General features: G+C 40.2%; 1 protein-coding gene across 2 annotated transcripts in view; it reads right to left on the reverse strand.

Moving 5' to 3' along the window:
• RXFP2 (relaxin family peptide receptor 2) overlaps positions 1-25,313 on the reverse strand; it is an 81,496-nt gene extending 56,183 nt beyond the window's left edge. For both annotated transcript variants that reach the window (XM_032496340.1, XM_032496339.1), the window contains exons 1-2: positions 25,206-25,313; positions 22,241-22,327 (exon numbers count right to left, since the gene is read on the reverse strand). In XM_032496340.1, the coding sequence (XP_032352231.1) occupies positions 22,241-22,301 (61 nt within the window). In that variant the 5' untranslated portion in view covers positions 22,302-22,327; positions 25,206-25,313. The remainder of the gene's footprint in view (positions 1-22,240; positions 22,328-25,205) is intronic.
• Between the last annotated feature and the right edge of the window lie 916 nt (positions 25,314-26,229).

Below are 26,229 nucleotides of genomic sequence, written 5' to 3' on the forward strand. Positions count from 1 at the left end.
TTTGGTGATTGTTTTAATTTTCAAGTCTGCATATTGAGTTTACCCTGAATGAATGTACCTTTATTTATAAAGTACAATCACGCATACTGCTGGGTAGTGATCTCTGATTTAAAGTGAAAAGTCACAAATCATTTTTATCTAAACTCTTCTTGAATTCATTTCCCCAGCCCTTCCTTTCATAGGATCATAAAGACACAAACCTGGCAGAGCCCACTGAAGCCCTCAAACCAGCTAGAATGCTCTTAATGGCCATTATTCTCCTGTTTCCTTATTGGCCTTTTGTTTGAGTATGAACACTGATCTGTGAACTGTTTCTTCACTCTATTACTTTACATTCCGACATCTGAATGAACTATCCAGAAAAGTGCCCAAAATGTTGGTTTTAGATAGGAGAATGAGCAGAAGCAAGGCCCTAAGTAAGTAATACACCAATTAATCCCTGGATAGCGAAGTTAACCCTGTTTATCTTTGGGCAACTTCTTTAATAACTCATGGTGGATATTTTCACTTCATTTGTGTACTTGAAGGAGAAGTAATAAAATGACCACACTTAGGCTAACAAATTCTTGGCTTTATGCTTACTGCTTGCTTTCAGAACAATCAGCAAACCTGACTGACCAGACCCTGCTCCCAGCCCCAGGCCTATTATTAAAGATGAAGTTGTTGATTCCACTGTTTGATTTTACCTTACTCTGATAATTAAAATTTACAATCACGTTTGGCATCTGAATCATTCCCCAGGAAGGGAGTCATGGGACGATAACCTCAGGAGAATGACCAGGCCCCCCAGAGTTCCTCTGCAGCGCTGGATGAGTCTGACCAAGTAGAGAAGACCGTGGGCTGATGACCTTCCAGACCACTGGGAGGTCCCATGATACCAGGCAGACTCACCAAGATTTAGGAGGAAGTTTCATCAGAGACCCTTGTGATTATTCCTGCCTTTTATGCTCTCACCTGTTGTTATCACCTTTCATACTCCAACCTGTTCATCTATATAATCACTAAGACCCAACCCCAAGACGGTTTTGAGGCCCCTACTGTGAGGCCCCTTTGCCCGGCAAAGCAATAAAGCTGCCTCTTTCCTTCTAAGCTCTAAGACCCTGCCCCTGAATTATTCAGCTCGCCAGGGACAAGAGCCGATCTTAAGGCAACATACTTATTCAACAAATCGAGTTTAACTACACTGAAGTTGAAGAGTGGGGCTGTGTAGCGTTATGGAGGGCTGGAGTGAAGGGGGCTGTGGGAGGATGCCAGGTGCTTTTGTGGAACAGGGACTAGCTTAGGTAGTGCTTTTGGAACCATTGGAAGAAATGTATATTTTATGTGGCTCAAAAGGGAAAGCTGTTGAGAAGCTTTAATCAAATAGAAGGAAGAGTGTGTTGGCCATCATGTAGAGGGTGTGCTGGAGAGGACAGAGCCTGAAGGCGGGAGGACCGATTAAATCTACTGCAGTAGTCCAGGAAGGCATGAACCCAGGCAAAGGGAATGGAGGAGAAGGAACAAATCTAAGCTCTATTTAGGAGGTAGAATTGAAGGGATATGATGAGCAATGGGAGGAAGGGAGAGAGATGCCTCAGGTGATTCTCAGATCTCCAGACTGAGCCACTGGGTTGTAGACCCAGAAGCAAGAGTGTTTTATCAGGACAATGTTGAGTGAGTATCTCCATGTGCTGAACTTGAGGGACCTGAGGAACATCCAGATAGCAAACTCTAGCCAGCAGGTGGAAACAGAAGTTAGAATTCATGGAAGAGGTGTGGTATGGGAAACAAGGAGTCTCACTTGTAAAATAATGCCCTAAAAGACTTTAAAATAAAGAGATTAGAAAGCTACAATTAAAAATTTTAAATCATTTAGTTGCTATATGTATATAAGAAGATATTCATCAGAATCTTATGTCACTAAAATTCTAAGGCGCTCAAGGTACAAAGGCTACATACAACTACTTTCAGATTACTATCTAATGAACATTTACCATATGACCAGCATACAGAGTCTCCATTTGGGTAAACCAAAGTAAAAGAGCTAAGAAGAAAAGTGACAATATCGTGGGTAGTATGTGAAACTAGGTAAGTAATTGTATGCACATGTGCATATTCCAAGCACATATGCAGAAAATTAGCTAGATCCTGTCAATACAATGGTACTGGATTTCAGAATGCATACTTAAGGCACTTAAAGCTAAAAAATGAATGAGAGTAAACTCCATGAAAATATTGAAAAGTTTTACTTTTGTTGGATCTAATATAGCAGCCAACTTTAGAATCAGGTTGATGGTCTAAATAAGACCAAGCACAGAGCTAGAAAAAGGGTAAAATCCTCTAATAAATCACAGAACTGTCCCTGAGGCAGACGCATTTAAGGATGACTTCTCTAAATACAACTTTCAGTCATATTTAACATATATAAAAATATGACACAGGAGGATGGGAGAGGAAGGGGACACATCATCACAGTAGAGTATTTGAAAAGCAAACATGCCAAGAGAAAGGAAATGAGTAGGAGAACAATGAAAAAAATAGGCTGAAACGAGGAGGTGTTTGTGAATGTCATAGCCATACCTAAGAAGAGTAAGCCCATGGAAGAAAAGGGGAATTCCAGAATTATACATGTATTTTTCTTTTCTGCTCTGGAAAGCTCAGAGAGTGAAAAAGCTTCCCTTCCAAGAATATACTAATAATAATTACAGCTTTTGTTCATCTCACATCTGGTAGTATTATTTCTCTATTCGAGACAGTTAATAACAAGTTACTCAGGAAGTCACACAACCGTATCAGGTAGGATCATATACAGATATTGTTAACAGAACAACAATCCATGGCTCAGCAACCAACAGCAGTTTTCCCAGGAGTAGCTTGGCTGCTGGTGTCTGAGGAACACCAAAGCTTCCATCACCATAAACTACCATGACATTTACATGAGCTGGTGCTCAGGAAATATTTAGTGAGAGACCACTTTGACTTCCCTGTAGCAGAGTTCTGCCATTTTCTTATTTTTGCTGTTGTTCAACTTTCTGTTGCTGAAGTTTTTCAGAAACAAGTCTGAAACTCTCAAGATAACTATGTTAAGGATTATTCAAAATTATAATTATATAACTATTGCCAGATGTAGCAACAAAGCCTCTAGTGGATATAAAACACATGTAGGAATATTCCTGAAAAATTAAAATGTAACATGCAACTCTGTGTGTCTTATAACATGGAGATATTTGATTTATAAGACTTTTTCAGAACAGACCCTTTGGTTTCTAGATGAGGTCATGGTTCAAACAGAGTACTTTGTAAAACACCACGTTTCTAGGAGAAAAGAAATTTTAATTCATTCTTTTATTATACTCAGTATAAACAAAAATGTCCTATATATAATAATGGGTATATATTAAATAACTTTATTGAGTTATAGATTACATACAATAAAAATTTTAAAAATATATAGCTTATATACCAACTTTGTGTACATATTTACATAAACTTTAGCTCTTACATTTAAGTCTAAAAGACTGGAAAATTAGGTGCATTCTAGGATTTTGGAATGGATTGAAAACGCTAGATGATATGTATTATGGAGGGCTTTGATTTGAAGTAGCAGGTGACAAAAAGCCACTTGCGGCCATTGAGTAGGAGAAGACAGCTCAAGCAGTAGTATGAAAAATGGAACAGGGTAAAGAGAAAGAGACCAGAAAATAGCAGAGCAATTTGGAAAAAGATACAATCAGATCTATGTCTCACACTGAACATAAGAATAAACTCCAAATGGTTTAGAAATCTAAAGGTAAAAGACGAAACCACACAAGCACTAGAAGACACTATGGATGAGTTCCTCTTTAACCACGGTGTAAGGAAAGACTTTACAGCTACGAACCAAAATGCAAAGGTAATAAAAGAAAAAAATGGATGTTTTAAAATAGAAAGGACCACACTACCTTGAATTAGTGTATTAGTTATCTACCACAAATTTTGCAGCTTAAAACACACATTTGTTATCTCAGTTTCTGTGGATCAGGAGTCTGGGCACAGCAGGCTGGGTCCACTGCTCAAAGTCTGTCTCAAAGGCTGTAATCAAGGTGTCAGCTGGGCTGTCTTATTATCTGGATGCTCAACTGGGGAAGAATCTACTTCCAAGGTCAGTCATGTTGTTGGCAGAATTTATTTCCTTGCAGTTATACAGCTAAGGATCTCTTAGTAAGCCTCTTATTGGCTGTTCCTGGAGATGGACTTCAGCAATCAAAGACTGTCCCCAGTTCCTAGAGACCTCCTGCAGGTCCTTACTGTGCGAGTGTCCCCACCATGGCCTCTTCATCAAGCCAGCAAGGAAAAAATCTCTAGAGAAAGTCTGCTATCAAGAGAGAGTCTTACCTAAAACAACATCATCATTGAGTGATACTCCATCACTTTTCATATTTTATTGGTTGGAAAGAAATCCCACCTCCCACTCAAAAGGAGATTTTACAAGGACATGTTCACAGGAGGTAGAGACCACGGTTTGGGGGGAGTCACTCTAGAGACTGTCTGCCACAATAGGCAAGTGTGAGATTGCTGCCATCAACTGAAGTGGGAACTTGAGTACAAAGCGAAGTTTACTGTAAGGGAAGTGCGACAATGTTTGCCTCTCTCCTGATTGGTGTGACTGCATATTTACATAGACTACGACTGGTACTTTCTCATGGGAACCTTCACCGTTGTGTTAGCTCATTTCCTATTGGAACGCTGGTTGATGCACTGGTCTTTCCAGGCATCAAATTTATGGGACCAGGGTTTCATTGATCTACTGTGGCTCTGTTAGAATGACGAGCAGCTGCTCTGTGATTTTAGGTCTTCCTTTACTACCAGTAGGGTATGAAAACCTGCAATTGCAGAGTGTGCTGCTCTAAGGAGTCTTCCCCACTCTTGCTTTTACCTTCCAAGCAGCACTTTCTTCCTTTTCTTTTCATCTGACTTGCCCTTGTATCGTATTTAGGTTTACCTGCTGAACCTCCACATAAAGAAAAATTTAACTCTTTCTCACATAACATTATTCTGGAAAGTTGGTTAATAGTTTTGCTATATCAACAAAGACTCATGCCAAGCAGAGAATGGGAGAGGTTGTCTTTCATTCCAGGTGGGAGCATGAAAACTAAAAAGCAGGGCTAAGCTCCTAAGAAGGAGAGAAGGGACGTTGCAATTGTCAACTTGCAATCTTTAAAGTCCCCTTCCTTAGCTCCCAGGCCTTAGGAAATCTCTTTTATGATGCTTTTTATATTGTAATTTGTGTGTGTTCATTTTCCCACTATATTCAATAGCAAAGGCTGTGACTGCTTCATTGTTGTTTCCTGAATTCTTAGCACAGTCCTTGTCATATGCATAGGGATAATTTTCTGAATTATATTGCTTGAACAACTCCCTCCACCTCTACTCACGGCTGTATTGTATCACTGGAAATTATAGTTCCTAAATTAAGTAGAAAGAGCTTTTCTAAGGAGGGAAGGGTTTCCTTTTTCTGTTAAAGAGCTCGTATACTTGAAAAGAGACTCTGTGATCGAGGAGGCTGAAAGTCCCCAGTTGCCCGGCAAAGTCCCCATAACTGTGAAGTGGGGACATCACAGAGAGACATGTGAGGCGCCTTTTTTCTCTACCTGACTCCCCCTCTTCTCCCTGAGGGCCCCATCTGCACTTCAGATAATGAAACTCTTCTCATCAATGCTGACCCATCTGTCTAGCTTCTACTGGTGCAGCAACTTTGTACCTTGTTTTTGTTTTCATGACTACTTTAAAGAGGCAAACGAGGGGCCACTAGCTGGGTTCTATTTTATTACAGAAATCCCACATTATAGAATTTTCATGGGAACAGCCCAAAAGTCTTGCCAAAACTTCAAATTTTTAATGAATAACAGAATCTTGAAATAGTTGCATTTTTGACAATAGTATCTGTAAAATAAATTCCTTTCCATTGAGTCAGTAAGACCCATTGATTTTCATTGTAAAACCAAATATATCTTTCTCTAGAAAATAACTGGCCCTCAAACATCAGGAAAAGCATATTTCACAATACAGCAAATCATTAAAAATAATTTATATAAAGATTTTACAGTTGCAGTAAAATAAATAAATGCAAATAAACTCAAAGAAAAATATTTTTAAAATCCACACAATTTTCCCCTCGTTTGAGCTTAAAAGTCTAAATGATAAATAATGTAGAGTTTACTAAACACAACAGCTAAATTAGAAAGTTGCAGCCTTATAAAACTCTCCAATATGTTAAAGCAGGATATACTTCATCATTCTTTGGTCTGTGTCCCCAGACATGTTTTCTGTCCTTTTTGGAAGCTATTGTTAATGGAAAACTAAAGAAATAGCGGATATATATATATGGGGGGAGGGAGGAGGTGAGGGGAAGGGAGGGGAGGGGACAAAGAGGAATTATTTGGGTCTGAAGAAATTGAAAAGAGCAGAACAATGTTAATGACTCAGAAAGCCTGATCACTGAATAAACCCGAAAACCTCATTTGCTGAAACAAACACTGAGAATCTGTTAAGTGTGCAGAGTATGTCTTTAGCATATGTTGAACTAGTTCTTTAGTTTAAAAACCATTTAATTACTAATTTTAGTAAATTGAGTCTGTTGGATTTTATAACAGACACCAATTATATATCTGAATAATTATATATTCAATTATACTGAATAACTGAACACTTTTCATTTAATGTATCTTCTAGGAGTATAAATAAGTTGGCATCCCATAAATATGTAACTTTCGCTTATGATCATTTTTCACTACACGAAAATTTGATCTCAGGACATAATCACATACCGCGTAATATGTGTTGGAAAACCATATTGGATTACTCCAGATTTGGCACCTCTCCAGCCCAAGGGTCAAATTTGGCCCTAAGCTAGTTCATCTGAATCTTGGCAAATATCCCTGATGTGAGTGTGGGCCTGACAAGAGCTTCTGCAGCCCTCGGGGCAATTTTGTTGCTGGGATTATTCCATTTCCGGAAGAGTCTGCAAATGTTTAATGACGCTTTGGGAGAACTATGAACTGCAGATTTCAACTCAACAAAATGTTGGAGGACAGACAGTTCCGCTTGCAGGTACGGCACCTCCGATGGCATCGCCTCAGAGAACAGCAGTTAACCCTGCGCTCCCTCTGATTCAGAAACCACATGGCTTCTCCCTTTGGTTTTTTGCTTTTGCTTTTTCATTCCTTCCTTCTTCCTCCCCTTCTTCCTTTTTATCATTGATCCAGGCACATGGGAGACTCAATAAACATCTGCTGATTGTGTAAATGGGGGACTTTTCTTCATCAATCTCTCTCTGCGTGTTTCTTTCCACCTCTCATCACCTTGTTCTTCTTCGTTTTCTTTTTCTTTAGCTGTTTCCCTCATGTAAATAATACAACTTGGAACTCAAAGACATTTAGATTCCAATGGTTTTAGTTCAATAAAAGAATTTAAATTTTTTTGCCAAAAGGAATCTTAGGATTTATGTAATCCAGGAGTAAACTGATAAATTGACTGTTTTACACTTCTCAGTAAAGAAAAAGGTTATTTTTAAACCTTGGTTGATGTCTTTCTTCAACATTATAAGTTCTTGATAGAAAAAAAATTGTTTTATTGCTCATAATTACTTGATAAACTAACTAAATATCATCATTACAGGAGTACCAAAAAGGATTTTAAGGTAGCAGCGCTGAAGTATGCAAAACGTTTGCTTTGCTTCTTTTCCCAATGTTACTGGGTTCTAAGAGGTTTGCTTTAAATACTAAGGGTAGTTGACTATTTTGATTTCTAACCTTTGAAGAGAGAAGGATATTCTAAGAAAAGAGAATCCTAAGTATATCCATATTAGAAAAATCAAGTATAGACATGTCCTAACTAAAGGATATTTAATAGATAAACAACAAGGACCCACTGCATAGCACAGGGAACTATATTCAATTTCTTGTAATGAGCCTTAATGTAAAAGAAACTGAAAAAAACAATATATATGTATGTGTATAACTGAACTGCTTTGCTGTACACCTGAAACTAACATTGTAAACTGACTACACTTCAATAAAAAAATTTTTTTTTTCTAAAAAGGGTATTTATTTACGATTAGAAAACTGCTTTGACACAAGTATTATCTTAGAAAACTCTTCCTTTGAGGTGTCTTACCTGGAGGTCATTTCCTAACTTGAGACGATGTATGAGTTCTACAGAGTGGACTGACTGGGACTCCCTTGGGGTGTCATTGCAAAAGGGGTAAGAGAAATGCCAGGGCCGAGATGAACGTGGGAATGGAGGGAGGCTTCCTGAAGTGAATTACTGATGGAGACAAAGCAGAGCTGGGAAAGCCTGCAAATCTGTTTTTCATTGGCCACTTCACGGTTCCTTGACTCCAGCCAGCCAGTCTACCTTAATGTTTTTCAAATACACCCATGATTTTTCACCTACAACTTTTGTTCACATACTCTTCTCCCTGCCTGCAGTGGTTGACTAGGAATCTACGTATGTCCAAATACATGTGATGAGTCCTTCAAGATCTAATAAAAGTCCCACTGCCTTCTCTTCAAAACTTTTCCAGATTTCCCAGCTCACTGAGACTTCTCCCTGTTCTCAATTTCTGAGGCAGTTTTGGTTCACAGTATAATTTATTGCTGCCTCTATAGTGTTGTGGCATTATTTGTTCTTTTGGGTGTATATCTGCATTCCTTTTCCAAGTTCTAAGCATTACAATGGTAGAGACCTTAATGTCCATGGTGCATTAAAGTGACTCAACCATAGGAATCCCTCCACAATTATTTGCTCATTATAATGTTAAAAATAACATCTGATCTCAAGTTTGAAGAATGAAAGTTGGAGACTTTTTCCTAATCTTGGGAACTTTGTTCTTATGAGCAGTAAATGAGACAATGCAGTTAAACCACAGTTTATTAGCATTGTTATTTTATGATCTTCCCAAATGTTGGCTTTTAGGATCTGAGAAATGCCTGGCTTTTCAAAGAAGTTTTAACTTAATTCATTTTCTAATTAGTAACTTAGTTATATAATAATAAATATAATAACTGTCATATTTCACTTCCAGAGACCACTTTATAGTTTGCAAAGTGTCTTTACAGACCTCGTTAAAACTTCGTAACTACTCTGAAAATAGGCAGGATTAACATTATTCACTCTATTTTTTACTGGGTGACAAATTCATGCTGACAGAATTCAAATGGCTTCCTCAAGGTCACCTCAGCACTGCCCACGTATCAACTCCTTGTCTAATGCACTTGCCCCATTTTAAAGACTTACATTTATGATTATTTTCCAGCCATGGTGAGAAAGGACACATGACTTCCATTTGGTCTGTCACCTTGGCAGAACTAAAACCTAAAGCGTCTTCTGTGGCTAAATTCACCTAGAGCATTAATACCCTGGGAAATAGGGCAGTGCTGTCCACACCCATAGCAGTTCAAGTTGAAGCAGAAAGCCAACTTAATCATTTTTCATAAGTAAAATGACTGCTAGGATCATGTTGGCAAGGAGTATCACCACAGTTTCCCTCCTAAGCAGTGAAGCCTGTTTTGGAAGCCAAATACCACTTCATTCTACCTGAACAGAAGATCCATAGTTAACAAATCACTTTTAAACGTATATTCTCAGTTGGTCCACCCACCATCCTTCAGTGTCAAGCAAAACTGGTATGATTTATCCCCTTTCTCATTCTACAGCAGGAAGGGGGCTGCTGTTGGGCTCCCTGAGGGGAGAGGTCATACAGAGCTTCACTAAGACCGCCCAAAAGTTGGGGGGCAGGGAACCTTAAGTGTACTGTAGAATTTCTTGTAGTTAATGATCATTCTTCCCCAAAGTCTTTACTTTCCTGTGTGATTAGTTGTAAAATAATTGTGAAACAAAAAGGAGTTCTTTGGAAAAGAAGATGAATGAGTAAGGCAGGCACTGCTGAAAATATTTTTGATTCAAACTTATTTTTAATACTGAAATGTATAAATATTTTAGCCCAAATATTTTCATAGGTAATTGGTCTCCTTTGAGAGTATCTTTCTTTATCATATATATTTAATTGAAGTATAATTGTATATGACATTATATTAGTTTCAGGTGTATAACATAATGATCTGGTATTTGTATATACTGTGAAATTATCACCACAGTAAGTCTAGTTATCCCTCACCATGCATAGTTACAATTTTTTTCTTACAATAAGAACTTTAAAGATTTACTCTCTCAGCAACTTTCAAATATAGAATACAGTATTATTAACCATAGTCATCATGCTGTACATCTCCATGACTTATTTATTTTATAACTGGAGATTTTTACCTTTTCATCCCTTTACTCTTTCCCTGCCTCTGGCAACTACCAATCTGTTCTATCTATGAGCTTGGTTTCTTTGTTTTTATTTTAAATTCCACATATGAGTGAAATCATGTGGTATCTGTCTCTATTGAACTTAATGTCACTTAGCATAATACCTTGAAGGTCCATCCATGTTGTCAAACATGGCAAGATTCCATTCTTTTTTTTTTTTGCTGAATAACATTCCATTGAATATATACACCACATTTTCTTTATTCATTCATCTATTGGTGGTCATGTAGATTATTTCCATGTATTGGCTATTGTAAGTAATACTGCAATGAACATGGGGGTGTATATATTGTTTTGAGCTAGTGTTTTTTTTTAACCTTCTTCTCACTGTCCTCATGGTCTTCCCTCTGTACATGTCTATGTCCAAATTTCCTCTTCTTATAGGAATACCAGTCATATTGGATTAGGGTCCACCCTAATAACCTCATTTAATCTTAATTACCTCTTTAAAAGCCCTATCACCAAATAGTCACATCCTGTGGGGCTGGGGATTAAGACTCCAACATACGAATTTGAGTAGGGTGGGCACACAGTTCAGCCCAAAACAGCGGCAAAGAGAATAGGCGCACACTGCCAGGCGCACACTGCCAGGCGGTGCTTTGCACTCACCGTCAGAAGCATCAGCATCCTCTCCTCTGTTTCATTGTCTAGAATGTCTTCTCCTCCAGGGTCTAAGTGGAGGCCACAGAGGAAAGAGGAGAAGCAAGAAAGGTCTTATTTGATTTGTACCAATTTAATCAGGCTCTGGCTCTTTCTTTGGCAGATATTTAAAGCTGATTCTCGGGGCTTGGTGGTGAATAAGCAAAGCTGATTCTTTTTCTTGGGGTGCATCCGTGTTGATTTCAGAAGTCCAGACTGGCAACACTTGGCCATAGTCGCTATACAGTCTCCTGGCCGGCCACCAACTGCAAAGACCTAGGAGGTCCGCAACTCCTGGCTGTCCTCTGGGGCAGTGTTTGAAATGGCTCCAGATTGGTTTTTTCTCCTGAGTGGCCCATGTTGGTTCCAGAAGAAATACATTCTTGCTTTTTCTTTGGCTCCCCGTGGTGTTTAACTTCAATTACCTGAGAAGTCACTTGGGATTCTCACCATATCCACAGCTCAAGCAGCTGTTGTAAGGACTTCAATGGCTTGCTAGGGAGCCTGCCTGCTGTGGCTTCAAAAGGCAGGGAGCCTCAGGGAGCCTGGGGAGCTGGGCTCCACAGAGAGGCCAGGAGAAGAATATGCCCCAGAATAAGGAACCACTTGTGGACACCTATTTTCAGAGTAACCGTGCCTGTGCTCAGAGACTTTTAAAGTGGAGACAATATGATCAGGTTGTGATTTCATACCACCAAGAACCTCATACCATGTCTCCTGGGTTATGTAAGCCTCTGCCTCTCTTCCAATTACAGAGGTTCAAACTCAGTTCATGGGTCTGTGTAGCAACAGAAACCCCACCGCCCCTACTCACAGGGTGAGGAAGACCATGGCGTGAAGAGGTCAGGGGAGGAAGCTGCATCTCCACCCTCTCCCCAAGCCCCTACTTACACTAAACTTCTCCCTCCTCTCCAGTCACACAACCAAAACCACGTGCACAAATGGACACAGAGAGATGAAACGGGTGTTGTTTGTCCCACTCAGTCAGAAAATGTCTGGTTTTACAACTGGAAATGTATTAAACTGTCCCAAAATGTGGTTTGACCATCATCATATTATTATTTTTAGCTAATATTTTTAAGCTCTTTCTATGCAAAAATGATGCTGTTCTAACTACATTTTACTACTACTTTTTAGCTACATCTTTAATCCTCACAATAATCCCATGAAGTAAACATTATTACGAATAGGTAGGAAAGGATATTACACAACAATTTAAAAGCATGTTAAAAGAAAAGAGTACTTAAGATATGGAAAATGTTCACAGTGCATGGTAAGTACGAAAAGAAAGTTAAACAGCAGAATGGGAGAAAACATTTGCAAATGATGTGACCGACAAGGGCTTAATTTCCAGAATATACAAACAGCTCATACAACTCAATAACAAAAAACCACACAACCCTGTCAAAAGACAGGCAGAAGACCTAAACAAACATTTCTCCAATGAAGACATACAGATGTCCAGTAAGCACATGAAAAAATGCTCAATGTTGCTAATTATCAGAGAAATGTAAATCAAAGCTACAATGAGGTATCACCTCAAACCAGTCAGAATGGCCATCATTAAAAAGTCCACAAATGATAAATGCTAGAGAGGGTGTGGAGAAAAGGGAACTTTCCAACACTGTTGGTGGGAATGTAGTTTGGTGCAGCCATTGTGGAAAACAGTGTGGAGATGCTTTAAACAGAAATAGACTTATTGTATAATCTAGCAATCCCACTCCTGGGCATATACCGGGAGGAAACTCTAATTTGAAAAGATACATGCACCCCAATATTCATAGCAGCACTATTTACGATAGCCAAGACATGGAAGCCACCTAAATGTCTATCGACAAAAGACTGTATAAAGAAGATGTGGTGTGTGTATACATACATACACACACACACATACACATGCACACAATGGAATTTTACTCAGCGATTAAAAAAAGAATGAAATAATGCCATTTGCAGCAACATGGATGGACCTGGAGATTGTCATACTAAGTGAAGTAAGCCAGTAAGAGAAAGGAAAATACCGTATCACTTATATGTGGAATCTAAAAAAATGGCACAAATGAACTTATTTACAAAACAGAAACAGACTCACAGACATGGAAAACAAACTTATGGTTACCAAAGGGGAAAGGGGGTTGAGGAGGGATAAACTGCAAGTTCAGGATTAGCAGATACTAACTACGATATATAAAATAGATAAACAACAAGGTCCTATTGTATAGCACAGGGAACTATATTCGATACCTTGTAATAGCCTATAATGAAAAAGACTATGAAAAGGAATATATATATGTATATGTATAACTGAATCACTGTGCTGTACACCAGAAATTAACAGAACATTGTAAACTGACTATACTTCAATCGAAAAAAAGACAGTTAAGCATATTTAGATAGTATGATCCCGATTTTTTAAACAGTAAAAACTACACATGCATGGAAGAGAAACTAGAAACAACTGAAATGATAATCCCAGTGGGTGACGGCATTATAAATTATTTTAAATTTCTTCTATATTTAGTATAGAAAAATACTATATTTTTCTGTATTTTCCAACTTTTTTACAATAAGCATGTATTACTTTTCTAATCAGAAAACCATTGCTAAGGAAAGATATGTCTGGAAGCAGTGTGGAAGACAGGACAGGGGAAGATGATTCTAACAAGAACTAACATTTATGAAGCTCTTGTTATGTGCCAGGCATGACAGTAAGCATTTATATAATTAAAGTGATTTCTATAATAAACTATGAGGTGGTTACTGTTATTGTCCCCATGTTATAGATGAAGGAACTGAGGCACAGAGAGGTCAAGTTGTGTGAAGTAGGCAGAGCAAGCATCCAGTGTCAGTCCTGGGTCCATGTTCAATCATGTTATATATTCCTGGCTCTACAGCTACAGTCCAGAGGGAGCTTGTTTTTACTGGTGGCTCTTCAAAGGATGGATTTACACAGTCCCATGTTCCTGCCATCAAAGGAAGGCCTAGCCATCACCAATGAAGGGATCTTTGCTGACATTCCCAACCATACTCCTCAGCTGACCTGCTTTGGGAAATGGTCAGAAGAAAAATTCATCTTAAAGGACCAAATTGCCAAGAAGAGGCTAAGGAGCATGTAACTGGATATCATTCCAGAGGGTAAAACTTGAAACCAATCAAGGTGGCTGACTGGGCGGATACTGATACGCAAATCTGAATGTGCCAAACTCGCTCCTCCCTCAGACTTTTCCAAGGCTGTTCCTCCACACGGAATGCTCTTTCCCCAGATTTTGATGTAGTTAAAGCTCACTTCATTCAGGTCCATGCTCAGAGAGGTCCTTCAGAGAGGTTCCCTAAATATCACACTTCTTCCTGCTACCTCCCCTCACTCTGCCTTCCTTCTTCCCAGGCCTCTCTCCACCTGTGATCATTTTACGTATTAATCTCTTCGTTGTCAGTCTTCTCTCTTTAGAATGTAAGCTCCCCAAGGCCACCATCTGGGGCTGTTTTCTTCGTTATCTATCCCCAGTGCTTACAACATGCTTCACTTTAGTAGATGCTCAATAAATTGTGCAGTGACTGAGTGAGTGAATTCATGAGTGAATGAAGACGTCTATACAATACTGAGAGAGAAAAGCTGGCATGCTGATATTGGGGAGCAATTTCCCGAGCTTAAAAGCTTTGGCATTGCTCATGGCTTTGGTGTGCTAAGTGGCCAGCACATTGAGTGATGACAAGAGGGAAGATGTGCTCTCAATAAATCACATGGCTCCTCCTTGTTGAGACCATATTATATGGAGGAATCATCAGCGTCTGCTAAGGTCATTGTAGGTCACCTAATCTAAAGAAAACTTTTGAAGAAAGAATTCTGGAAAGTAGAAGTAAGCCCAGAAAACAGGGCCAGGATGATTTTTTTGCTCCGCAGGGATTACATGATTTTAATGCATTTCCTTTCTGGGTAAGAAATTCTCAAACCACCTTGCAGGGTTTTTTGCTTGAATGGAACCCATTATGATAATGTATACAGAAAATATTACAACTTTTAATTGGAAGTAGAGGAAAACATCTGGACTACTTGGCAATATAGAAGTCAAGCCTAATGACGAAAACTAGGCACTATAATTTGGATTCCCTGAGGTGTATGACTGGTCACATTATCACTCTTTAGGGACAGAATTGAATCTGTTTACAAATGGGGAAGTCTAAAAACAGAGAAACAGCTGCAGATTTTCCTTGATTAGGCCAGTCATTACCTCAGGTCTAAGGCTGTATTAAGTAAAAAGCAGATACAATAATTTGGACCCCCGAGTGCTTGGGGATCTTCAATCGGATGCTAGGAAGGCAGAAGACAGCTGCTCAACTCCTCCAGACCTTTGCAGTCAGGAAGCAAGGGCCTCTAACTTTGTATGTTGCAGGGGAAAACAGGAAAGAAGTTCTCCCAGAGTTGGTTTTATTTTAATGTATTTTATTTTTGTAAACATTGTTGAAGTATAACATGCAAAAAAGTGTGCAAATCTTAATCACACAGCTGAATATATTTCCACATAGTGAATGCACTTGTATGATCTGCAGACAGATTATGAAACAGGGCACTGCACCACAGACAGCCCCTCGCGTGTCTCCCTCCTATCACTGCCCGCTGCCACAAGGGCGACCACCATCCTGACTTCCTGAAGCATACTTTTTTTTAACCTGTTCTTTTACTTCACATAAACAGAACCATACACGTATTCCCCTGTGTGAATAGCCATCCTCACTCAAAACACATCTGCAAATTTCATTTATGCTGAGGTGTGCAGCTAAACCTCATACATTCTATTATTGTCCACCAAAGACAATATTGAGACCCATCCATCACCCTCACAGATGAACATCAGCATTGCTCCATCTGCAGCCACTGCAAACAGTGTTTCCATGAACACCTGCAGATGTGTCTTTTGGTGAGCATATGTGGACACTTAGGTATACACCTAGGAGCGGAATTGCTGAGCCACAGGCTTCTCATGGCAGCAGGTTTAAATCCAAACTCCACAGAACAGACCCCAGTGCCCCTCACTCTATGAACCTGTCATCTATTTCAGATCCATCTCTCAAGTCCCACTCTGCAATTCCCAAAGAGTGAGCATCACGATATTCCATCTCTTATACCAAGGCCATTGGTACAGGAGATTGTACCACTGGTTTAGCTGCTCTTGCCTGGAAAGCCCTTTCTCTTTCTTGCTTAACAAATCCCTTCTGAATCTTCAAAGTTCAGCTTCAGTGTTAGCGAGCCCTTGCCTGAGGGTCATGCTTAAAGGAAGATGGCTAAAGGACCCATTTATGGAAGAAACCACTTGAGGCCATGATTGTCGCTCCCTGGTAAGTTCAGTTTTCAATTTTAAATTAATGCTTAAATTTTTTAATAAAATATATGCTCATTACAGAAAACAAAAGACAGGAAAAATGTAGTAAAGAAAAAAAAAGATGTCCAGTGAAAGTGCTGCTGACACTGCGGACTGCTTATGTACCATCTTCTTTGTGCCGAAGTTAATGATGCACTTTCAATCCTCAGTGTTTCTCAAAAGTATTACTGACCATTGATACTCATAATTTCCAGTGGCTACATAATATTTCTTATATGGATATATTTCTATAACTCAGTTTAACTCTTCCTAGTTCAATTGCTTCCAGTTTTTCTCTGTTATGACTTCGGCTATACAGAGTACTTATGTGCACAAAGCTTCGTCTACATTTCTGTTTATTTCCTTGTGAGAGATTCTTAGAAGTTGACTACTCAGAAAAGATAAGAAGATTTTTAAGACTCTTGATACATACTATCAAGTTGCTTTACAGAAATATTAGGCCAATACTCCCACTTGCATTGTATCAGAGTTTACATTTCACAGTACCCTCAACAGAATTGTGTATCTTTGATTTTTTTGTTTTTTCATTTATTCTATTGGGGTTTTTTTGGTATCTTGTTTTTATACTTTAACTTCTTTGTTTATTAGTTCAGTTGAACATTTTTTTCATATGTTTACTGGCTTTTTGCATTTTTTCTTCTATGAACTAAATTAGAATCAATTAGCCTCAAGGTACGGAACCTAGCATCAGTGATTAGTAAGAAGATTCATTCACTTTGCTTATTGATCAATTTGAGCTATTGTATAAACTCTTATATAAGTCTATTTGTCAAATTAAGTTCAGTTTTTTTTAAACGTTAAAAAACAAAAGGAAGAACTTAATTCACTCAACATTAATTGGTAGGATATTACATAACCATTACTGTGCTAGAAATGGTAGACAAAGATACATACATTTTGCCCTCAAAAATGCTTACAAGTTACATCATAAATAGTATGAAATAGATATCTGCTGGAGAGCAGGAAACTCAGAGTTCACTGTGCACTCAGAGGAGAGGGCCTAACTCCTTCCCACGGGATAGAGAAATCAGAAAGGGCGGAGATTTTTGAGAGAAACAATAAAGGTGAGAAGGAGTTCAGAAGGCAGAAAGGGGACAGGCATGCCAGATAGAGTTTAAAAGATAACCACATATTAAGGGATCCTCCTGTGTCCTACTATCCCACTAGGAAAAGGTGAGGTGCTTGGTGGGATTGGAGAACAGGAGCACTAAGAAGTTATAAGAGCCACCAGCAGTGGTTAGTTTGAGACCAAAGTGTGAAGAAGTTTATGTAATAAGGAATTTGAACTCATCCTATTTTTGATATGGAGTCAACATTTTAATCAGGTACAATGACTATCCTCATTTTGCAATGAAGAATTGGAGGTGTAGAAAGGTTAAGTGATTTGCCAGGTCATGCTGTTAGGAAGTGAAAGAGTTTGAACCCATCTCATCTTGAAACAGAGCTTTCAGGACAAGGCTATAATGCTTCCCTTTATCCCGCTCATCCTCACCATATCCATATCCATATCCATATGAATTACGCCCCAGGAACTGTGCTAGGTGCTACAGGGAGCAGGAGAGGGACCTGTTCTGTTCCGTCTGCCCATATCACATACCCACACCAGACACACACACATCCACCACGTCGCATACTCAAAGAGAGAAGAAAAACCACCTGTCTACCTGGTAAAGGACAGGATGTGGGAGGTGGTGCAGTGGGTACTCAGATCTCAACATCCTTTGCCTTAGGCTCAGAACCAAAGAATCAGCAATAAGAATACTATTTATCTTCCCACAGGCTAGTATGGCCTCAGATAACAAGGGTTACAAAGCATTTTAAAAAATTTACACTACATTGATTAAAGAGAATTCTTAATCAGATCATTAGCCTTTGTAAACTTGAATTGAGAGGGGGAAAAAATGCTTTTTTCCCTGGTCTTCAGGAGGATCATTCTGTCCCTTATTAAAAACCCATTGTTTGGGAAGTTTGGGTTCTAATGCAGAAAACCAAATCCCGTTCCCTGACACCATCCACACAAGCAAGTTTTTAGTTCTGTCTTATCGATGGTCTCTTCACATTCAGTGACCTTGCCTCCAAAGTTAAAAACCTGAACATATCATCCGTGTTCTTAAGACCTATTGTTTCCTTCCCAGCACTTTAGAGTTAATGGAGATAATTTTGCAGGTTTGTCTGGTTTCTATGAATTATTCCCATATGAATCTGCAGAAACAAGGAGCTATTTGATTAATAAGTTTTCTGTATTTCAGCAGGCAGTCTGCTGGATAGAAGTTCATACATCAAAAAGTCAGTTGGTGAACCTTCGGCCTAGATGTGTTCAGATGGTGTGAGGGACCTCTCCAGAAAATGCTGGAACTCATTAACCACCATTAGAAGATGGAGTTAATTTTCTACCTATGATCTAATGCACGTGAAGCCTCCTTATATTTCTGCAGCCTGCTTATTGCTCAGCAGATGCATATCAACCTCTTGAAAGGAGGGCAATGCCAGTCACAGAGATTTGGTGGCAGAGAATTATTTTTACCTTCAAGTTCTTGACAAGACAACACTCTATTCTGATCTGATTTTACATTTATAAAATGCATTTGAATATCGGTATCTATTTTACTTATATTCTATTTATTTTGATTCCCCATTGACTCCTTACGGTCTGCCTTTGCGCATCATTCCTGAATCTTTTTTTTTTTTTTTTTCTGTAAAGAGAACTTCCCCTTTCCTCAAAGGGTCACTGCATGTATATTGGGAACGACTTGAGAAACACTGGCAAAAGGTCTGGGCATTTATTATTAATTGGCATTGGCTATGTGGCTGCTTGGATTTTTAAAGAAAATATAAAATACATAACTATGAATTCCATATTCTAAGTATCTACCTCTTTTCACCTGAGATATAATAAACAGTAAGATACAGTAACTTCCTCAAAGACACAGCCAAGGATTCAAGTTTGGTAAAATACATTTCTGGAACTAGATGATTCTCAAACTATTCAGAATAAGATTCAAAATAAAAGAATACATGTCTAATATTCAAAGCAAAGATGTTTATTTTGTCTAGTAAAATTCAGATGTTGACTATTTATTGTATTTTATGTGGGTAACAACATGATATTGATTACCAAGATACCCAGAGATAAACAAACACAATTATGGGAAATGTCTTCTGATATACACATAAAATGAGATTTGAGTTCCCATTTTTTAGCTTGAAACCACATATGTAACTATCTTTTGAAAGATTTATTGATTCTTCTAGGAGAAAGTAATTTTCTTCATAAACTAAGAAATAGTGCCTTCTGTTTACTGTGGAGAGAACATCTGTTAATTATGATTTTTTCTTAATTTAGGCAAAAAGAGGGCATTAGTCAATCAGAGAAACATTAAGACATCAATAGATAAATGAGCAAAGAACTTGACCAGAAAACATACAAAAGAGGAAATATGGCAGGAAAAAGGGGAGGAAAAAATAGTGGTTAAAAGTGATTGGCATAACGACTCAGGGAGAAAACTGCATTTGTTGAGCAAAACACTGATGGACACGGCCACGTGGAAGTGAGAGCGGAACTAGAGGCTCCTGAACAGCACAGGGTGAGGAGCCCAGGACTCAGAGGTAAGAGGGGCGCTTGACAAGGTGTGGTCCAGTCAGATGCAGGGCTGGGATCCAAGAAGGAAAGGGCTCAATGAGAACCTCCTGGGAGCAGGAATGGCTGCGCCCTCTTCCGAGAGAAATGTCTGAAATTTAATTTTTAGGCTGTTTGCCATGCTGAGAGGCTGTGTTTACTTGCAAGTTCCACCTCTCCTTCTGCTGTCCCTGGTATGAAGTGTTTGAAGGAAATGTAGAAAAGGGTATGGAGTGATGAGAGTCATATGAAGAAATGGGAGAGAATGAGAATTCCACTGACTCAAAAAACTGGAACAAGAATTGAGTAGATGAGAAAGATCAGATCTCTAGACGTGTCACAGTGGACTCTCGGTTTCATTACCCAGGGAATTGAAGCAATTTTTATTTAAATATAATGGAACAAGGTGAAACCAGCAGGCCGGAGCGCTTGCTAACATCCCTGCAGCTAATGTAAAGGTAACAGATTCTTCCTCAAAAGAGTAAAAGGTGTACAAATTAAAATAAGCAGCAGCCACTATCTCAGTTACCAAATTAAGGAGGAAAAATGCTCACGATGAGCTAGAATCTTGCCATTTCGTACCTCCATATATCACTGAAGGCACTGGAAAAGGAATTGACATTTTAGAAAAGCAATTTAGCAATTATATATATCGAGTGACACAACTATGTCAATATGCATAGGCCAATACTCCCACTGTGCGACTAGATTCTAGAAAAATCATCCAAATACGAAGATGACATCATCATTATTTACACAAGTTAAAAATTAGAAATGATACAGATTGACAACTACTTGATTCCACTGATTTGCCTTGTTTTTCTCCTAAATCCCATTGAAATTGCCAGTTTTTTTTTTTTTTTTGATTCTTTGTTTTTAAAGCAGAAATCTTGTTTCAGCTCTGAAAAATTAGGGACATTACTATAAACCAAGAAAAAACATTTTTAGACTCTATAGCAGAAACCAGAGCAAACTGCTCACATTCCAACATGAGCAGAGGAGAGAACTCACCTAGGAAATGAATGCCTGGGATTCCCCACAGGGACCCCCAAATGAGCCCTGGAAAACCCACAGCAATGTCAGTCCCCAGACCTGACTGCCCAGCACAACCCTTCTGCCAGGAGGTGGTGCTTCTGATCATTTCACCCTCACACCTCCCAGCCCAGCGGGACTGCACTGCAGTAAAATAAAACTTTAGAATACATAAATTTTCCTCTTTCATTATTTGGCAACAGCTGAAAGGTTTAACACACAATCTCAAAAACAAAACAAAACAAAACAAACCTCTTCAAATCCTGATACTGAACAAACACACATCCTCCCCTTCCTTAAGCTTAATAAAGGAAAATCACTAGATATATAACAATATTCTGTCAAAGGATGAATAACAATCATCTGTTAAAGGATAAATAACAGTATTCTGTTAAAGCACAACTTCTTTTTTTCCAAAAAGGTGAATCATGATGGCCATACAAATATAGAATGAACATGTGTGGAAGATTTCATTTAGATCATCTCCAAAGAGCAGACATAGACATAAACAATCAGGAATGCGGAGATGCCTTTGTGATTAGATGCAAAACTGGCCTCTTTCATGGAAGAGCAACCAATCACATCTTCACCTGTGAAGGGTATGGTTAGCAGGCCTCTCTAAGAATTAATTTCTGACTCTATAGAGTTGCAAAATTGTCAAGCCAATGAAAAGCACAGATCCACCCAAAATCCAATAAGCTATCAGAATCCTCTAAACCAGGAGTCTGTGAGCATTTTTGTAAAATACTTCTATAGCTATTTTAGGGGTCCTAAGGTCTGTCTCAGCTACTCAACTCTTCAGAGGGCCTGGGACCAGAACAGTTTCCCACAGAACCCCATGCTCAGAAAAGCCCTTAGCTTGGGGTTTAATGCTCTGTGACTGGAGCCTCCAGATTCTTAATCATTTCACCTTTGAATCTGTGTTTTATAAATAAAGTCCAATGGGACAATGGAGCATGTGCTGAGGGCTTGGAGCTTGGCTCCTGCTGTCTCCCCACCTCCTCACCAGGAGTTCTCTGCCATATGCTCCCCACGCCATGAAGCTCCAGGCCCTCTCTGCCCCTGCAACCACTGCCATCCTCAACCTGGGCATCAACCCGGTGGGAGCAGGCCCACTTTCCATCACCACCCTGGATGCTAGAGTAAGGAAGGTCGGGCTTGGACACATGCCTCTTGGCTGTTCCATTCCTGGGGGCAGTGCCACAGCATGTTTCGTGGACAACTTGTGGGGAGCCTCACCCACCTCTGAGCCAGTAACGATTGTGTCCCAGCATGAAGTTGCCCATCCTCTGGGGGTTGTTCATCTGCCCTGGGTTGGGGCTGTGGATCCCTAGAAGGGGAGATAATTCAGTGGGTAAAAATAGGTGGCAAATTATTTTAGTATGCCCTCTCACACATAGTCTGTTTAACCCCTGGTTTTTTCAGCCAAGTAAGTAAAAATGGGAGCTGATACCGTGCTAGAAATTTACTCCAAGTATTTCTAGGCCTATTTTCACCCTCAAATCTATTCTGCTTGCACTTGTTTTCCTTTCCCAGCTGCAGACTGTAATTCTGATCTTAACCCCATTCCACCTCTTTGTTATATTTGCTGACATTCTGACTTATTTTAGCCTTCATTTGTATGTGTTTTGAGTGCTGTACATCTGTGTGTGTTTGCAACAATATAGGGTTAAATTTTTGGAACCATTTTCCTGGTGACTTATTTCATCAATTTTAACTAAGAAAACTACCCTCAGCTTTCTGTTCTATTACTTCATCTGCCTATTTCCTCAGCAGCAGGCGGGTTCCCTGTTGGTGCAGAGAGGGGAAGAGATCAGCCCAGGAGTCAGGTAGACCCCGGCCGCACAGCTGATTAGCTGTTTGATCTTGAACAAGTTATTGATCTTGAACAACCCCTTTAATTATGTCCCTTCTTCTGTAAAATATGAATAACAGTACCTATTTCATAGCATTATTGTGAAGCTTAGAAAAAATAATGTGCAGAAAGTTCTTAGCATAATGCCCAACACACAAGTGCTCAACAAATGTTAGTTACTATCATCATCAGCTTTCTTTAAAGTAGATTTTGAAACCCGATAGTTTACTTTATAATTTATTTCAAGCAATCTTTGCCTATTTATTTTTCAATAATTTGCAATCAATTTGTAAAGTTCCAAAAAATGCTGGGGTTTTTACATTGTAATTATGTTGACCTTCTAAGATAAAAGGGTCCTTATCTTTAAAAGGTTCAGTAGTCCCACCTGAGAATACAGTGGTTCTCTCCATTTATCCAGCTCTTATGTGTACAGGGAAAGTTTTATCATTTTCCTCATATTAGCAACTAGACACTATGCAGGAGGGACATTTCTCAAGGAGATGTCCCCCACTGCCCATGTCTTGAGGGACAAAATTTAGCATCACACCAGGGTCAGAGAAAAGCTGTAAGCATGAGGATCCATTTGGAGGGTCTGGGGCGTGCCGACTCTGAGAAAAGGTTCGCATCCGTGGAATAAACGCTATGCGCCTCGGGCACGTAAGGACACAAGAAAATGGCCAGCTCCAAGCCAAGCGTGGGCTCTCACCAGGCACCCTGATCTTGGACTTCCCAGCTCCTGTTACTGTAAGAAATTCTAAGCCACCCAGTCTGCGTGCTCCGTTACGGCAGACTGAGCAGGCTAAGGCATCCATCTTGTTTCCAGGTGAAGCTGTGTTATTCTCCAAAGTCTTCAGTCAGTTCCCATCAAGTGTGAACTGGGTCTTTCAACTGTGCCTGAGTCCACGCTTGGGCAGAGCACACAGCACAGCCTAGGGCAGCCTCTGGAGAGGGCAGGAGTGACATGGTGAGAAGAACAGAGGAGCAGGCCCTGGAGACAGGCCATTGACTAAGTGACCATGAGGAAGGGTTTCTGGAAACATGTAAACATAAATTTCTTTATCCCCCTACCCTGCCTGCCAGTCCAGTTTCAGGCCTCACAAGATCTCCTCTGGCAGGAAAGCCAGAGAGAGACTTGGACTGACATTTTAAGTTAAAGGAAACATTTCCCCCCGTGTTCCCTTTCCCCTGCTTCTCTCCCTGTCTGAGTGACCTGGGGCATGGAAGAACTCCCACTTATTTCAGCCTGGAGATCAGCGGGGTTACAGGAGAGAAACTGAAATTGGACTGTTTGCTTGCTCTCAGCTCAAGGCAGGAGCAGGAGGAAAGAGAAAGGCAATCTGCTTCCATTCTATGTTGTGAAGGTTTTCTGGAGAGAATAGTGAGCCCCCCCCAATACACACACTCAATTGACTTTTTAATAAATTCAGACATGACTGTCTTGCCATGGTGTGGAGATGGCCCAGTCCAGCCTGTCTTGGGGTAAGAACCTGGGTGTGGCTGAGGCCTTCTCTCAGTCTAGGTCTACATGTTTGTATTTGTAAAGCCTCTTCCCATTCTCTGTTTTCCTGACTATACCTTTTGCGATCTGGAGGTCTCAGCTTTTATCCAATTATCAAAAAGCCACATGATAACACTTGAGATTAAGCCAAGTCTATACCATCCACTTGCGCCTCAGACCTATAGTCAGCTCACATATTTGAGTAAAGAGTTATCCTCCCCAGGAATGCTGTCACATGCGCTGTGAATTCTGTATACGGCTGACCCTTGAACAACATGGATTTCAACCGCAAGGGTCCATATCTATGCTAGTTTTTTTTTTCTTCAACAAATCCGTACTAAACGATCTGGGGTTGGTTGTATCCATGGATGTGGACTGGCAGAATTGGAGGGCTGACTGTGAAGTTATACTTGAAGTTTCTGCTGCCCACAAGGTGGGTGCCTCTAATCCCCACGTTGTTCAAGGGTCAACTGTACATTCACTCACTGCTTCCTCCTTCCTGCCCTCACAGAGGGAGCTGCAGCCTCCAGACGGAGAAGTCCCAGCCAGGCTGCAGCCAGCCCCCTTCCCGAGCCCAGCCTGCCTTTCCCCAGCATTGTGCCTCTTCATGGACAAGCAATGTGCTTAAGGGACTCTGCAGATCACCCTCTGCAGTGGGTGCAAGCAAAGTCAGTGACCACTGCTGCCATGTGCCCTCCCCCACCGTCCAACGACTCAGGGGGTGATTCCCAACCTGACACCTGCTGATTCTTCCCCCATACCCTCCTGAGCTTGGGCCTATGCATAAACTTAGGATCTTCTGCTGATCATAGGAGGGTCAAGGAAACCCAGGCATCAAAGAGCAGGAAACATTACCTGGGGTAGGGAGTAGGAGCCCCTCTGCCCAACAAACTGAAGCCAAGTTTCTAAGGGCTGAGTTTCTTATTCGTGAACTGACTGCCTGAATATGTCCTTCAAATCGGATATCCACATCAGGACTGAATCTGGGGAGAGGGTCTTCCTCCACATCCTTGATGGCCTCCTGGCACCTTGCAGGTCTCATAGGCCTGTTCTGAGTGGCTACCTTGCCCTTTGCACTGCTGATCAGTGTAGTGAAGCAGGGGCTGCCACGGTTCCTGGGGAGTGGGGATGAGTGTTGATTAGCTAATCAATACTATCTGCTACAGGGGTTAAGTAGAAAAAGAGAATCTGGGGAAAAAGATTCAGAAAAAGGCCAACTATGAAGGAGAGAGGTTGTCCAGAGAACAAGAAAGGAAAGGGTTCCAAGAATCATGTAGTCTTTATTCCATCAAACGTCTCAGAGAATTCCAGTGAAGTAAGCACAGACATATAAGGCCACTGGTTACATTAGCAGAGAAGTTTCAGTGTAATGCTGGGCAGGGGGTCCAGATTCTAGTGGGGTCAGGAATGACTAGGCACTGAAGCAACAGGAACTCACGGGGCCACTCTGTTTTCCTTTTGCCTTACTTGATGTTTTCAAAAGCACATATGTAACATACATGTAAGTCATGAAACATAGTGATGACCACCACCACCCGCCTGAAGGACAGAACATGGCCAAGGCGACTGCATCTCCCTGGCCCGGAGGACCACTCTTTCAAGAAGTTTGATTCTAAAGGACAAAGTAAAGTGAAACTAACAGGGAAGAAGGCAGGAAAGACGTATTTTTAAAAAAAGACAGATAGGGAGGCTGAGGGACCAGGGGAAAGTGGAAACATGCCCAGCAGGATTGCAGGGCCCGTCAGGGGAGGTCTGGGCCCACGGGTTGAGGATTCCTGCTAGTTTTGCAGGCTGTGCTCTTCCAGAAGGAGTAATTAGCACTGCTCTTTCTCCTACGGGGCCAGCCTAAGGAGAGCACTATTAACACCACTGAGAGGGG

Source organism: Camelus ferus, chromosome 14 (assembly GCF_009834535.1).
Source record: "Camelus ferus isolate YT-003-E chromosome 14, BCGSAC_Cfer_1.0, whole genome shotgun sequence".
In the NCBI taxonomy this organism is placed as follows: domain Eukaryota; kingdom Metazoa; phylum Chordata; class Mammalia; order Artiodactyla; family Camelidae; genus Camelus; species Camelus ferus.